Source organism: Anguilla anguilla, chromosome 2, assembly GCF_013347855.1.
Source record: "Anguilla anguilla isolate fAngAng1 chromosome 2, fAngAng1.pri, whole genome shotgun sequence".
NCBI lineage: Eukaryota > Metazoa > Chordata > Actinopteri > Anguilliformes > Anguillidae > Anguilla > Anguilla anguilla.
The window spans coordinates 252,596-269,337 of NC_049202.1; the positions used below are offsets into that span (position 1 = coordinate 252,596).

At 45.7% G+C, this 16,742-nt stretch overlaps 1 protein-coding gene across 1 annotated transcript; it reads right to left on the bottom strand.

Annotated features, from left to right (window-relative positions):
• Nucleotides 1-8,124: 8,124 nt before the first annotated feature.
• LOC118220627 (bcl-2-like protein 11) lies at nucleotides 8,125-15,719 on the bottom strand. Its single transcript, XM_035404619.1, has 4 exons — nucleotides 15,396-15,719; nucleotides 13,657-14,006; nucleotides 11,651-11,760; nucleotides 8,125-8,256 (listed from the first exon to the last, which is right to left on the bottom strand). The coding sequence occupies exons 1-4, from the start codon at nucleotides 15,401-15,403 to the stop codon at nucleotides 8,167-8,169; spliced, it is 558 nt and encodes a 185-aa protein (XP_035260510.1). The 5' UTR covers nucleotides 15,404-15,719; the 3' UTR covers nucleotides 8,125-8,166.
• Between the last annotated feature and the right edge of the window lie 1,023 nt (nucleotides 15,720-16,742).

Consider the following 16,742-nt stretch of genomic DNA (forward strand, 5'->3'; position numbering starts at 1 on the left):
GTTTACGTGGCTTTCGGTTTACTCCTGTAATAGTTTTTTTTTTTTTTTAAATTAACGTTAATACAACATTTAGCGATTAATATTGAAACTTTGAGGGTTTGGGTGATAATATTAGCTACCGCCGTAGAGGGGAATTTTGCCTACTACACGAAACCGTTATTTCACAACCTACTCATTTTCGATTGGAAAGGTTAACAGAAAGATTAGACGTTTTTAGGTCGTAAACACGCAAGCAGTTTCTAGTTGTTTTGCGAAAACAACTGAAGTGCACAATTTAAAGGTCTCTATCCTAATCTGAAAAAATGGCATAAAGATTAAACTGATGCAGGCTATAGTTGTATAGGCTAATTGTTTTTTTTTTTTTTGAGGCTGAAGAATCCTAATACTTTAATGACCTGTAAGTAGTAAACTACCTGATATATTTTCAGGAAGCCCCTGATTTTGTGGATGTGTTTGTTTTGAGCCTGCTAGCCTTTTGAACAATAGCGAAGGACCAATATTGCTAATATAATATTTTAACATGATTAAAGTACTTCTTTTCTGCCATTCATCTATGGTACTAGATTTAAATAAATTAAATTCCAAAATTATTGTAAATGTTACACCTATTGCCTCCAGTCAATAGGAACTGTGATTTCACAAATGCAAAATATCTGTAATAAAATTTACATAATTACATTGCATTTTTTATATATATATATATTTTTAAAAAAATCTCATCCCTGAAAGATTTCTGTATGAGAAAACAAACTCTCCTGAAACTCCTCCATCCAGATTGGTGTAAGTATGTAAGTGTGTGTGTAATTGTTAGTGTATAAGTGTGCGAGTGTGTATGTGTAAGTGTGTTTAGAAGTGTATAAGTGTGTATAAGTGTGTGTGTGTGTGTGTAAAGTGTGTGTAAGTGTATAAGTCATTGGTCTCTCTCTCTCACTCTCTCTCTCTCTCTCTCTCTGTCTCATTTGAATGGCGATGTTGGCGGCCCATGATGGCAGGGCGAGGGATGATGTCATGACAGTAGGTGACAGGGGAGTGTTCTCACCTGATGATTGATGTCCTGCTTTTCTGAGCCCATCCCATCTGACCCCTGATCACATTTGCTATCCCTGCTTACACACCCACTGAAGTTGTGTAAAGGGGTGGGTGTCAGGTGCGTTTTTTTCTTTGCCCTTTATAAATGGCCTTCCTTAAGTGGCCTCCATCTGTTCAGCTGCTGAGCTGCTAAAGCACCATGTGCTTTCACTCTGAGGATAAAGTGTAGTGCACATGCTCTCTGTGTCCTTTTGCTCAGGTGTCAGAAAGAGCCAATCTATCGCCACCCAGTCCCCAATATTTCACATCTCTTTGACTCAATGTCTATACACCTGTATTCTCTCTATAAAAAGAAAATTCGCAAAATAATATAAGAAATTGAAAGATAGTATTAAAGGTTAGTTTTACACGAAATGGCTAAAACAAAAGTTAACAAAAGTTTTGACTTTTTTAAAGCATATTTGTGTGCTTTCTTAATTGTGCTCATTTAATTTTTTTATTCTATTGTTTTTATTATCGAACACTGTGCTTCATGATTCCTGTTTATATTTATGTCATTGTGCATTTAAAGTTAAAGTAGCATTTAAAGTACCAGTTTTGTGAAAGAAGGTGTGCACGTGTTTATCAATATGAATTGAATTCTGGAAATATAGGTTTGGATTTTTTGTGCAACCAGGTTACATTTTTAATTAAAATATGTTATTCAGCAGTCTGGTGAATGCTTATATGATGTAATGGAAATAATCCTTAAATCAATAATTTGATAAAAGTTAAATATTCTCAGTACACTTCTTATTACAGTGGATTGTAGCAGTACTGTTTTACTCATATTGAGTGTAAAATGGATTTTGAGTTTAAAGTAAAACAAGTGAGTATAATATATCTGTAGGCCTGTGTTTCTGTCCTTTGTTTTGTAACGTCAGTCCGTGAAACACTCCGCTTCCTGAAGGATGAATCGGTCATTACTCAGTGTTCAGAGCATATTTTTACTGCAGATAATCCGGCAGGTTCCTGCGAATAGCTCTGAGCTTGAGTCTCGATTTGTCTGTGGTTTCTTATGATGTGAGGCATGGTACCAGTAAAATGAGAGGGTTGTTTTTGGTCATTTCCTGTTCCCGTCCCTCCCTATCTCAGGATGTCAGCGTCACAGTTCCTGCATGTCCAGTATTCTCTTTCTCTTACGTGTCAGTTTAACCCCTCTCTTTAACCCGCTTGTGCAGAAATAAAGAGCAGAATAAACTAAAATACATAAATGCTGTTCTGATCTACAGTCATACCGATGACTTCATGGTAGCTGCTACACTTTCAAAATAAGGCTGTCGTCCTATTGGAGAGAAATCATTAATCTGCTCTGATCAATGAGCTGACTGGCTGATAGAGTGTCTGTGTCATAAATAATTCATGACACTCAGTCTGTCACCAGTAAATGTCCTCATAACGGATTGTTTCTGTCGCGTGAGCGATGTTTTTTAACAGTCCGTTTGTTCTAAAAGCAGCTGAGAGCTTGCAGGAGCCCTTTTCCTTCCCGCCCCTCAGGTTAGACTCCTGATTAATGCTCTGAGCCGTGTGTTAAAACCTGCAGAAACACTCCCAACACAGCCTCCCCGTCGGCTCCATCAGGTGACCTGGTCCAGGAGCTCTGTTTCACTGAACACGCAGAAAATACATGTGTTCAAATTATCTATGCGTGCATGGACTTCATCTAACAATTAATATTTCCAGTGTAATGAACTTTAGAATTATTTTGACTCTTATATGGTTTTTGTTGTTGGTGTTCTTGCTCAAAATGGCAGCTGGATAAGCAGCTCACTCTAGTGCAGACCGTTTGATATGTGCTCATACGTGCTCACACTCGATAGCACACGCCTGCATGCATGCTCACACTCGATAGCACAAGCCTGTATGCATGCTCATACTCGATAGCACATGCCTGCATGCATGCTCACACTCGATAGCACATGCCTGCATGCATGCTCACACTCGATAGCACACGCCTGCACACACTCGATAGCACATGCCTGTATACGTGCTCACACTCGATAGCACACGCCTGCATGCATGCTCACACTCGATAGCACACGCCTGCACACACTCGATAGCACATGCCTGCATACGTGCTAGCACTCGATAGCACACGCCTGCATGCATGCTCATACTCGATAGCACACGCCTGCATACGTGCTAGCACTCGATAGCACATGCCTGTATACGTGCTCACACTCGATAGCACACGCCTGCATGCATGCTCACACTCGATAGCACTTGCCTGTATACGTGCTCACACTCGATAGCACACGCCTGCATACATGCTCACACTCCATAGCACATGCCTGCATGCATGCTCACACTTGATAGCACACGCCTGTATACGTGCTCACACTCGATAGCACACGCCTGTATACGTGCTCACACTCGATAGCACATGCCTGTATACGTGCTCACACTCGATAGCACATGCCTGTATACGTGCTCACACTCGATAGCAGATGCCTGTATACGTGCTCACACTGTATATGTATGTGTGTGCTCAAAAGCAGAATTTTAGATTCTGAATACTGGTGTTTGTTAAAAGTTAGCAAACTGTGGGACCTTTAATGGTATGTAAAGCAATAAACTGTTTTCAAAACATATCTGACTCAAAAAAATGCACAGCACTCATTCTGTTCCTCCCCCTCTTGTCTTCAGTGAAAAAAAATGCAGGATGTTGTGCAACTGTTGTCCAGAGAACAAAAAGATCCATAAAGAGTACCTTTGTGTTATATTCTCATTCTGCATTTCACACAAACCAATGATAGAAAGCACATGAAACTGGATGGGAAAAATTACTGTCTGCAAAGAACATAACTCGTTAAATAGGTGGATATTCAGTTAGATATGTGGAAGTTCTAGGTAAAAGTTCTGTTAGAGGTTCTGTTTGATCGACAGGAGTTCTGTTCATCAGCTAGAAGCTCTGTTCAATATGTGGAAGTTGTATTACAGGTTCTGTTTGATAGATAGACTGTTTGTTGGGTTGAAGCTCTGTTTGTTTGGTAGAAGTTCTGTTCGATATGTAGTTCTGTTTGATCAGTAGAGGATGTGTTTGGTAGGTAAAAGTTCTATTTGATAGGCAGAGGTTGGTAAAGTAAGTAAAGACTCTATAGAGCGGCTCAGTCAGTAAAGACTCTATAAAGCAGCTCAGTCAGTCAGTAAAGTCTCCATAGAGCAGCTCAGTCAGTAAAGACTTTATAGAGCGGCTCAGTCAGTAAAGACTCTATAGAGCAGCTCAGTCAGTAAAGACTTTATAGAGCAGCTCAGTAATTAAAGACTCTATAGAGCAGCTCAGTCAGTAAAGACTTTATAGAGCAGCTCAGTCAGTCAGTAAAGACTCCATAGAGCAGCTCCGTCAGTAAAGACTTTGTAGAGCGACTCAGTCAGTAAAGACTTTATAGAGCAGCTCAGTCAGTAAAGACTCTATAGAGCAGCTCAGTCAGTAAAGACTTTATAGAGCAGCTCAGTCAGTAAAGACTTTATAGAGCAGCTCAGTAATTAAAGACTCTATAGAGCAGCTCAGTCAGTAAAGACTTTATAGAGCAGCTCAGTCAGTCAGTAGACTCCATAGAGCAGCTCAGTCAGTAAAGACTTTGTAGAGCGACTCAGTCAGTAAAGACTTTATAGAGCAGCTCAGTCAGTAAAGACTCTATAGAGCAGCTCAGTCAGTAAAGACTTTATAGAGCAGCTCAGTCAGTAAAGACTTTATAGAGCAGCTCAGTCAGTCAGTAAAGACTCCATAGAGCAGCTCAGTCAGTAAAGACTTTATAGAGCAGCTCAGTCAGTCAGTAAAGACTCCATAGAGCAGCTCAGTCAGTAAAGACTTTGTAGAGCGACTCAGTCAGTAAAGACGTTATAGAGCAGCTCAGTCAGTAAAGACTCTATAGAGCAGCTCAGTCAGTAAAGACTTTATAGAGCAGCTCAGTCAGTCAGTAAAGACTCCATAGAGCAGCTCAGTCAGTAAAGACTTTGTAGAGCAGCTCAGTCAGTAAAGACTTTATAGAGCAGCTCAGTCAGTAAAGACTCTATAGAGCAGCTCAGTCAGTAAAGACTCTATAGAGCAGCTCAGTCAGTAAAGACTTTGTAGAGCGACTCAGTCAGTAAAGACTTTATAGAGCGGCTCAGTCAGTAAAGACTCTATAGAGCAGCTCAGTCAGTAAAGACTTTGTAGAGCGACTCAGTCAGTAAAGACTCTATAGAGCAGCTCAGTCAGTAAAGACTTTATAGAGCGGCTCAGTCAGTAAAGACTCTATAGAGCAGCTCAGTCAGTAAAGACTTTCAAGCTGCATTAAGGAGTGTTTTATTATTTATTGAAGTATTTCACAATTCCAGTAAAGCCAAGGAAACATTTCAGTGCAAAAATTTTTATGAAACAATAAATGTAAAAAAAAAAAAAAAGAATATCTTACATTAATATACGCAGTCTTAAAAGGAACAAATAGGTTTTTGTGAGTGTTCAGTGCAAATGTTTATAGAACATCATAGTCAGGGAATGACTCAAGTCTACTAAATGCTGCTAAATGTTTACACAGAAAACCCTCTGGTCTTACGTGGAACTTTACATTTTGCGCAGATGGGGAATGCATTAAAGGAGGTATCTTAAAATTCCATTCTAACAATGATCTCTTTTATATTTCCACACACTGGAACAGTGACTTAACAAAATGAGCCCCCCAGCAACCCCACTTAAATCACTTAACACAGCTTCATGGCTGTAGTTTTTATCTTGGCAATATCACAGTAAAAAGTGCTATTTTGAGCCCCCCCCCCACTTTCCAATATACTGTAAATGAGACAATATGTGTCAGGAACACATCTCTTAATCTTAATACATCTCTGCAACACATCTCAGTGTATTTTAAAATCTAGCAGTGAACTTTTTTTGTTTCAGTGAAATATAAGCTTGGAGAGACATTTATTTAACAGTGCTCCTCTAAGTTACAAAAGTGCTGCTAGAACTCAAAATGTCCTGCAAAGATTAAAAACAATTATGCTAAGAGTGATTCATGCCACTAAAAGCAAGTCAAATTATCAAAGCTTAAGTTCTAGCCTGCAATGTACATTGTGCATTATTCTAGTTTGGGTTTGCACTAACAAGAAAAATAGAGTACAGTGATTTTCTTGTGCAATTCATGAATATGTTTCAGTCCATATCATAACCTCGGAGGAATCCAAGTGACATTTAAAAACTTCAATAAACCTGACAGAATGTTCACCGCAAATTCTCCTGCGTGTGGCCTCCGGTACGAGCGGACAGCATGTGGGGCCATGACTCACTCTGTCTCAGGACCCATGATACGCTCTGTCCCAGGGGCCAATACCCGCTCTGTCCCAGGGCCCATGATCCGCTCTGTCCCAGGGGCCAATACCCGCTCTGTCCCAGGGCCCATGATACGCTCTGTCCCAGGGGCCAATACCCGCTCTGTCCCAGGGCCCATGATCCGCTCTGTCCCAGGGCCCACGATCCGCTCTGTCCCAGGGCCCACGATCCGCTCTGTCCCAGGGCCCAATACCCGCTCTGTCCCAGGGCCCACGATCCACTCTGTCCCAGGGGCCAATACCCGCTCTGTCCCAGGGGCCAATACCCGCTCTGTCCCAGGGCCCACGATCCGCTCTGTCCCAGGGGCCAAAAGTGGGCAGAGCTGTGGGGGTTTGTAGGGGGTGTGGCTGTGGGGATTTGTAGGGGGTGGGGTTGTGGGGGTTTGTAGGGGGTGGGGTTGTGGGGTTTGTAGGGGGTGGGGTTGTGGGGTTTGTGGGGGGTGGGGTTGTGGGGTTTGTAGGGGGTGCGGTTGTGGGGGTTTGTGGCGGGTGGGGTTGTGGGGGTTTGTAGGGGGTGGGGTTGTGGGTGTTTGTAGGGGGTGGGGTTGTGGGGGTTTGTGGGGGGTGGGGTTGTGGGGGTTTGTAGGGGGTGGGGTTGTGGGGGTTTGTAGGGGGTGGGGTTGTGGGGGTTTGTAGGGGGTGGGGTTGTGGGTGTTTGTAGGGGGTGGGGTTGTGGGGGGTGGGGTTGTGGGGGTTTGTAGGGGGTGGGGTTGTGGGGTTTGTGGGGGGTGGGGTTGTGGGGTTTGTAGGGGGTGTGGCTGTGGGGATTTGTAGGGGGTGGGGTTGTGGGGGTTTGTAGGGGGTGGGGTTGTGGGGGTTTGTGGGGGGTGGGGTTGTGGGGGTTTGTGGGGGGTGGGGTTGTGGGGTTTGTGGGGGGTGGGGTTGTGGGGTTTGTGGGGGTGGGGTTGTGGGGTTTGTGGGGGTGGGGTTGTGGGGTTTGTGGGGGGTGGGGGTTGTGGGGTTTGTGGGGGGTGGGGTTGTGGGGTTTGTAGGGGATGGGGTTGTGGGGGTTTGTAGGGGGTGGGGTTGTGGGGGTTTGTGGGGGGTGGGGTTGTGGGGTTTGTGGGGGGTGGGGTTGTGGGGGTTTGTGGGGGGTGGGGTTGTGGGGGTTTGTGGGGGGTGGGGTTGTGGGGGTTTGTGGGGGGTGGGGTTGTGGGGGTTTGTGGGGGGTGGGGTTGTGGGGGTTTGTAGGGGGTGGGTGTGGGGGTTTGTAGAGGGTGGGGTTGTGGGGTTTGTAGGGGGTGGGGCTGTGGGGATTTGTAGGGGGTGGGGTTGTGGGGGTTTGTAGGGGGTGGGGTTGTGGGGGGTGGGGTTGTGGGGGTTTGTAGGGGGTGCGGTTGTGGGGTTTGTGGGGGGTGGGGTTGTGGGGTTTGTGGGGGGTGGGGTTGTGGGGGTTTGTGGGGGGTGGGGTTTGTAGGGGGTGGGGCTGTGGGGATTTGTAGGGGGTGGGGTTGTGGGGGTTTGTAGGGGGTGGGGTTGTGGGGTTTGTAGGGGGTGGGTGTGGGGGTTTGTAGAGGGTGGGGTTGTGGGGGTTTGTATGGGGTGGGGTTGTGGGGTTTGTAGAGGGTGGGGTTGTGGGGGTTTGTAGGGGGTGGGTGTGGGGGTTTGTAGGGGGTGGGTGTGGGGTTTGTGGGGGGTGGGGTTGTGGGGGTTTGTAGGGTGTGGGGTTTGTGGGGGGTGGGGTTTGTGGGGGGTGGGGTTGTGGGGGTTTGTAGGGGGTGGGGTTGTGGGGTTTGTAGGGGGCGGGGTTGTGGGGGTTTGTAGGGGGTGGGTGTGGGGTGTGTCTAGCCATCATCTGCATCTGAAGAGAATCTGAAGCAGCCGGCCCACCAGCAAGGCCAGCCAATGATAGAGAGAATGACTAATATAGCGGCTCCTCCCCTGCAAAACCAAAAAAGGAAGTGCAAGATCAGTCCCACAATGCAATGCACAGTGAAATAAGTGTGACCTCATACTTTAGCTCACCTAAGAACTCTCTTACTTTTTTTCAGTGATGAGAGAGCAAATATAACTGTAAGGAATGCAAGGGACTGTACAGAGCTGTGGTCAGCATGTTTGTGCTGCTGCAGTGTGTAAGAGCTGTGGTCAGCATGTTTGTGCTGCTGCAGAGTGTAAGAGCTGTGGTCAGCATGTTTGTGCTGCTGCAGTGTGTAAGAGCTGTGGTCAGCATGTTTGTGCTGCTGCAGTGTGTAAGAGCTGTGGTCAGCATGTTTGTGCTGCTGCAGTGTGTAAGAGCTGTGGTCAGCATGTTTGTGCTGCTGCAGTGTGTAAGAGCTGTGGTCAGCATGTTTGTGCTGCTGCAGTGTGTAAGAGCTGTGGTCAGCATGTTTGTGCTGCTGCAGAGTGTAAGAGCTGTGGTCAGCATGTTTGTACTGCTGCAGTGTGTAAATGGTCATTTTCACTCATTTCGAACCCTGAGCTCTCAAGCTGCTCAAGAGGAAAACAGCTCCATAATCTGCTGCAGGTGAGGGAAAGTTGGAGCAGTTTCACAAATAATAATCTGGAAACAGTTTTGTTTTTATTGGGCTCTGGTTTTGGAATATGTCACAGTGAGCAAAAATTATATGAGGTTTTGATACAGCTGCGAACCAAAGTTGTTACATTAAGCAAGCATGTCCAAATGGAAACCATAAAAATGTAAAAAAAAAAAAAAAAAAAAAGGCCAAAAATTTGCAATATGGAGTAAGAAACACAATATACTGTGATTATGCCTTGATTAGGTTAGGCTACGTTAGGCAGTTTCATAAAAGTAAACAATTATTTTAAATGCAATTATATTTTCCTGAAGTTTTAAAACACCTTCCCGAACGGTTTAAGTTAAGTTTCCAGGTTAAAGGTGCCCCGTGCAGAGACAGGCATCCCTAAAACTACAAGCTGAAATTGAGCTCTTATGGACCCTGAATGTCATAGAAACCTGCAGGGAGATATTCCTGAACAGCCTACAGAGTATCAGTCAGTCACCTACAGCCTACAAAGTATCAGTCAGTCACCTACAGCCTACAAAGTATCAGTCAGTCACCTACAGCCTACAGAGTATCAGTCAGTCACTTACAGCCTACAGAGTATCAGTCAGTCACCTACAGCCAACAAAGTATCAGTCAGTCACCTACAGCCTACAAAGTATCAGTCAGTCACCTACAGCCAACAGAGTATCAGTCAGTCACTTACAGCCTACAGAGTATCAGTCAGTTACCTACAGCCTACAGAGTATCAGTCAGTCACCTACAGCCTACAGAGTATCAGTCAGTCACCTACAGCCAACAGAGTATCAGTCAGTCACCTACAGCCAACAGAGTATCAGTCAGTCACCTACAGCCTACAGAGTATCAGTCAGTCACCTACAGCCTACAGAGTATCAGTCAGTCACCTACAGCCTGAGTCAGGCCTGGGCTTAAACAGCCAGTGAGCCTCTGCTTCTACTGTCTGACCTGGTCAGCAGTTCCACACGCTACCAAACTGTGGGAAAAACAAACTTCCTGATAAGAGCATGTTTACCTTTAGTCAATTTTCCCCAAAAGAACACTCGTAAAAGCCAGAGAGTCAGAGGATCAATCAGAGCAAACAGGAACAGTCAGTATATAAAATAAGGAAGGAGAGCGGACATAGAGGCCTCTTATTCCCCAGTACTCCACAGGGAAACTCTTGAGCCAAAATGGCAGATCCATGAACAAGTCGTTAAGAGACTGCACACCACAGTGTCTCCCAGAAATCAGTTATGCCAAGTCGGGCTGTCTAAACTCATACACTGGCGGTACCCATCTGCCCAGAGTAATGCCCCGTCTGCCCCTGTCTGCCCCTAGCACTGCCCGTGTCTGCCCAGAGTACTGCCCCTATCTGCCCAGAGTACTGCTCCTATCTGCCCCAATCTGCCCAGAGTACCGCTCCTATCTGCCCCTGTCTGCGCAGAGTACTGCCCCTAGCACTGCCCCTGTCTGCCCAGAGTACTGCCCTGTCTGCCCCATCTGCCCAGAGTACTGCCCCTAGCACTGCCCTGTCTGCCCAGAGTACTGCCCCTATCTGCCCAGAGTACTGCCCCTAGCACTGCCCCGTCTGCTCTCAGTACTGCCCCTGTCACTCTCAGAGCTCTCACCAGGCCCAGTGACCTGTCTGCTTCCACGCCCTTAATGAGTTTTAAATCACCCCCCCTCCCCCTGCCACCCTGAGCAGTGTGTCAGGTTAGCACACTGAGCATCATGTCCGTTTAACACACTGAACAGCGTGTGTAATAGCGTGTAAGTGTTTCAGTGTGTAAGTCGCTCACCCTGCGTGTGTATCGGTGTGTGTAATGCCGTGTGAAAGTGTGTAATGCTGTGTGAGAGTGTGTAATGGTGTGTAAGAGCATGTGATGGCGTGTGAGAGTGTGTAATGGCGTGTAAGAGCGTGTAATGGCGTGTAAGTCGCTCACCCTGCGTGTGTATCGGTGTGTGTAATGCCGTGTGAGAGTGTGTGATGCCGTGTGAGAGTATGCGATGGTGTGAGATTGTGTGAGAGCATGTGATGGCGTGTGAGTGTGTGATGCCGTGTGAGAGCATGTGATGGCGTGTGAGTGTGTGTAATGGCGTGTGAGTGTGTGTAATGGTGTGTAAGAGTGTGTAATGGCGTGTGAGAGTGTGTAATGGTTTGTAAGAGTGTGTAATGGCGTGTGAGAGCATGTGATGGCGTGTGAGTGTGTGTAATGGTGTGTAAGAGTGTGTAATGGTGTGTAAGAGCATGTGATGGCGTGTGAGTGTGTGTAATGGCGTGTGAGTGTGTGTAATGGTGTGTAAGAGCATGTGATGGCGTGTGAGAGTGTGTAATGGCGTGTAAGAGCGTGTAATGGCGTGTGAGTGTGTGTAATGCCGTGTAAGAGCATGTGATGGCGTGTGAGTGTGTGTAATGGTGTGTAAGAGCGTGTAATGGTGTGTAAGAGCATGTGATGGCGTGTGAGAGCATGTGATGGCGTGTGAGTGTGTGTAATGGTGTGTAAGAGTGTGTAATGGTGTGTAAGAGCGTGTAATGGTGTGTAAGAGCGTGTAATGGTGTGTAAGAGCATGTGATGGCATGTGAGAGCATGTGATGGCGTGTGAGAGTGTGTAATGCCGTGTAAGAGTGTGTAATGGCGTGTAAGAGCGTGTGATGGCGTGTGAGAGTGTGTAATGCCGTGTGAGAGCATGTGATGGCGTGTGAGAGTGTGTAATGCCGTGTGAGAGTGTGTAATGGCGTATAAGAGCGTGTGATGGCGTGTGAGAGTGTGTAATGCCGTGTGAGAGCGTGTAATGGCGTGTAAGTCGCTCACCCTGCCTGTGTATTCCTGGTTCATTTCATCGCCAATCCGCCGCAGCTCCTGTCCCACCCAGTGCACCGGCTGCAGGACACCCCCCCCAGAGGGGCGCACCGAATATGCCTCTGGGGGACAGGACAGGGAGTTAGCAGGGTCACACTGAACACGACATGACACCACAACACAACTCTGCCCAGGTTTGGGGGTGCGCTTCACCACTAAAACAGGGGACAGTTAATCCTTCTGACAAATGACAATCTCATTTGGGCTGGAGTCTGGAGGTGGCGATTCAAAGCTGGAACATTCCCTGATGGTTCTGCTGTGAATAATGTTCACGCTGAAACAAGCCCGCTTTAGTTAATTAGCTTCTATTTGTACAATAAAATTTGTGAGAAACTCATGCAGTTTCACAGCCAATGGAACGAGCTGCTGCACACTGTCACAGCCAATGGAACGAGCTGCTGCACACTGTCACAGCCAATGGAACGAGCTGCTGCACACTGTCACAGCCAATGGAACGAGCTGCTGCACACTGTCACAGCCAATGGAACGAGCTGCTGCACACTGTGCTCCAATCTGATGCATTTACAGAGCACAGGTAAACCCCCGCAGTGCAGGTACCCCAAAACCGATCTAATTAGGGGAAAAAAGGACTAAGTGAGGAAGGGCACTATTGCTCTTGAAACCGCTTGAAACCATGTTTCTATGTCAGAAACGCACAATTACTATTCAGGAAATGAAGCTGTGCTTATGCAGCTAAAACTGAATTTGACCCCAGAAACACTGCCCAGTCCCCACCCCCCCACCCCCTCCCTTTTTGGGCTCTGAATGAAACATTGGCCCACATGCAAGTTATCTGCTGCACTTGTACACGCTCATTTCTGGCTGATGCAGAAAACGTACACATACAATAAGTTCTCTATTTTATTCAACAATGATGAGATTTTATGAAAGTTCCCGCTGCTCTTTTTGTGTGGTCAGCTATAATGAAAGATTCTCATGTGCTTTCGCTAGTAAAACCACTTATAGGTTTGTGCGTAATAACACATGCATACTCATCTCACACTGACAGCATTAACCAATCAGGCTATTAAATACAACTATATCATTTGGATCCAGTGCCACTTTTCTTTTGTGATTTAAAATTAAAATTTACATCACTAATAGGGGTAGCTCTGTTTTTCCTTTCCATTCCCAACTTCCTCACTCAAACTTGACAACTTGACCTTGGACTTGAGTACTGGGGATTTGAGACGTGACTTGGACTGGAAGTGAAGTGACTGGACCACAGAACTGTTAATTGCAGCGTAACTGCAACCCCTGACAGATGTGCTTATACACCAAGCTTTACCACAGGAATTAATAATCAGGAACCTGTGCTGTTGCATGTCCAGAAGGGGGAAGTGCAGGTACAGGGGGCAGAGTTAGGAGCAGCACCCAGCACAGACACAGGCACAGGCACAGACACAGGGCACCGCTACAGTCTATAAGCAGGGGGGGGACTCACTTGCTTTTACATCCCAGCTTTAATATACTGAAGAAACCTTAAATGACTATTTATTCTCAACACATTGCTGAGAAAAACCAAAGTGCATCATGGACAACGTGGTTGTGTTGGGGGATGTGGTTGTGTTAGTGGATGTGGTTGTGTTGGAGATGTGGTTAGTTGGGGGATGTGGTTGTGTTAGTAGATTTGGTTGTGTTAGTGGATGTGATTGTGCACAGTATGTGCAACATTTTGTTAGATGAACATAATCATCCTGCAGATAGAGGCTGTGGGAGGCAAACCCAAGCACAGCTGTTCAGGGTGTATGTCTCTATACTACAACCACACGGTGTCTCAGGTACAGGTGTCTCTGGTACAGGTGTCTCTCTGTTGTTCTACTTAAAGGTGTATGGGTGAAATCCTGCTTTGCAGGTTCTGTGCAGAGCCAACCCTTGGAGGTGATGCAGTTTAAACAGAAAGCAAGTTCAGCGCCTGGCTCATGTGACCCATCAGTGTGACGGGATGAGCATTTTACCGTGGTTCTGGAGGTTCTGCTGCTCTTGGTTCTGGTCATCTTGGGCTGATCGCGGCTGTGTGTGGTAGACGGTTTGGCCAGATGGACTCGCTGTCTGTATCGAGTTGCTATCGGCCGTTAGTGGAAAGTCTGGCCGTGGGTGGTCAAAGGACAGACATCCACTGGAGGCTGTGGACGGATCTGAGCAGAGCGCGGGGCTGGACGGGTAATCAGACGGGTCGCGTGAAGCTCCTCCGCGTTTCGGCTCCCCTTCACGGTGCCGGCCGCTGGCAGACGGGTCAGCGGGACCGGGACCAGGACCGGGACCGCCTGCATCTGCCAGCGTCCTGCCATTCGATTGAGTTTGTCCTCTGCAGAACAGGCAAAACCGGAATTACAACCTGCACTGTTACACCTGCCAGTGCTGTCTGGCTAGCCTCCACAAGTAGCCTAGCCGATACACTGTCACAGCCAGACATTTACATACATACTCCCAAATGTGAGATTTCAGTGTTTATACCAGGACGAGATGTGCCATTTCTGCAATCTGTGCCGAAAGTTTTCTTTTCAGTATAGTTGCTCCATCCGGCTCCACATAAAACATGACACTCCCAACAAGTCCCCCCCCAAAAAATTATGAATGCAATTAATTATAACTGCCACTAATATAATACTATTTCCCAATTATCTTGCATTCTGTTTCAGACATTGTACAACAGGGTAGAGAGTTGTTTGATGAAAATGTTATTACTATATAAATTCTCAACAAAAAAAAGTGGTGTCCTTGCTATCGCATTGGCTTTGGAAAACTTACTCCAGACGTGAAAAACAGTTCAAGCATAGCAAACACCGAACGCTGTTCACTTTCTTGGATAATAGGCACTTTTTTTGTCCGACGGTTATCGAAAACCCAAATGAAACTTCCTAAAATACAGTAGTCCTTCAGCGTCAGCCCTTTACCGCCACCCAGTGGCCGACTCCCAAAGCGCTGAGGTGCCATCGACCACTCGCAAAGGAACATGCTGCAAAAAAACAGTCCCCCAAATATCCACCACCACGGGACAGTTCGAAACGCGGTGGGCTTTGGCGCATTTACACAAAAACAAGTGCAAAAGCACAGGGTATAAAGCAATGTCTGTCAGTCAAAACGATCTAAATTAGCCCAGTCATAGCTATATGTAGCTTTAGGAACCCATTCCAACACCACTTAGAAGTACACTTTCAAAGGGGTTTCAAATTCACAAAGTAAGTACCCGCCCGATCGGGCTCCTTGAATCTAGGCGACAACCTGTACACTAATTGTACCTGATAAATCTAACAGAATGGCGGAAAGCGAAAACAGCCCAAGAGTGCTGCATTTATTTGTGCTCTTGGCACCGGGAAGTGTCGCTCGAGCAGACAAAGCACACTCGCGAGTTCGTGGGGCAGGCTTTGGGGAAACTGTCGCGCGTCCTGGGTTATTTTCCAGGGAGCGGTTTTGTTTCTCAGGTTAGTGACCACTACGAAATATGGAGCGTTCATTTTTTTTACTGAGCTAAACTAAAATTTGAACTAAAATGTGAATTTGTAATATATTGCCTGCGTCAAACAAAATAAGCGAATGCTGCCCGTTCTTATTAACTTTTGACATGTTCACGGTAAGCAGTTTGGCATCACTGGCAGTTTGGCATGTTTCGCAAAAGCAAGCATTAGTTAGAAATGGAGCTGCCGAGAACTGGGTGATGAACAAAAAGATAACTAACATCTGCGGAGTAACTTACCTGGACATGTCCAGTTATTGTTTTATCTTCACATAACAGTTCTAAAATAAATTGACCACCAAATAAATCTGTCGATCTGCCACGCACACCCCCAGACCGCGACTCGAAAGTGTTGATATTCTCAACACAATAGATTTGTTTTGTTTGTTTTCCTAGCGAGAAAGTATAGATTTAAAAAGCCTGAAGATGCATCTTGTAATAATAAGATTTCCTCACCGTTTTAGCGAGGTAATAGAAAATGAAAAGACCCTTCCAAATCTAGTATAACAGGCTAGATGATCTTATTTTGGTACTGTAGATCCCGGTACTGCCCTCCTTGTCGAAATTCTCCGACTTCTGCCGCAGTGAGAGAAAGTTGCAAGTCTAACGTGAAGAAACGGAGACGCTCTGGCCACGCTCCGCCCACGGCCCCGCCCACATCTGTGTGGTTGGCGCTCACCTCGCGTGCGAATGTTGGTGTGTTCCTGTAAAAACACTAACAGGCCAGCCGTATTCTAACTGAAATGTAAAAAAACTATAAATGCGACTTGCGTTTCAGTGAATCTCTGCAAGCACAAATGCACACCAAGCGTTTATACGAAACCGTTAAGGTATGTGCGTGGATCGGTCTATATTTATTAATTTTATGTATTATTTGGGGTTATCATTGTTTATGTTGGGTGGTTTACATTTATTTAAAGAAATACATGACTTAAAATAATTTTATATGAATTAATCCATGAGTGAAATTTGTATTAGTCTGCATCTGCGTTTCAAACGTGTTACAAGTAAAAGTTAAAAGTAAACTTCAATTCCGAGGGTACCTTGATTCAGATATTAACCTAGAATTTGGAATTGGCTTTTGAGAGTAGGGAGAGGGAAGGGACTGCTCGTGGGACCTCGTGAATCTTTGGGGCGGTTAGTCGTGCCTGTAAAAGGTGCACCAGACGGGATCACCCTTCTGCTACAAACACACACACACACCCACACGCACACGCACACGCACAAACACACACACACTCTCTCTCTCTCTCTCTCGCTGATAGCAGAAAAAAACACGCCATTCTTTAATACAACAGTGATCATATTTAATGTACATTCAAGTGGAAACAAATACAGTACAAAATCACTGGGACAGAAGTTTTGATATTTTATAATAATAGTTGCAAATGCCCAAAGAACGTACTCGGAATCACTTAAAACATACTTTATTCATATAAAAACCCAATAAATCAAACACTATATTATAAAGCCTATTGTATTCAGTCGAAATGTTAAATTCTTTTTTTGTAAATCCTGAAAGTATCAAAGATCTCATCCTGCCACTACACAAGCAGTAAGAGATGGCTGCATGGAGATGGCTGAATG

Coding starts and splice junctions, on each gene's coding strand:
- LOC118220627 (XM_035404619.1), bottom strand. Junction 11,761..13,656: donor GCAGAACCTCCAGAACCACG/GTAAAATGCTCA, acceptor CCTGTCCCCCAG/AGGCATATTCGGTGCGCCCC. Junction 8,257..11,650: donor ACCAGGAATACACAGGCAGG/GTGAGCGACTTA, acceptor TTGGTTTTGCAG/GGGAGGAGCCGCTATATTAG.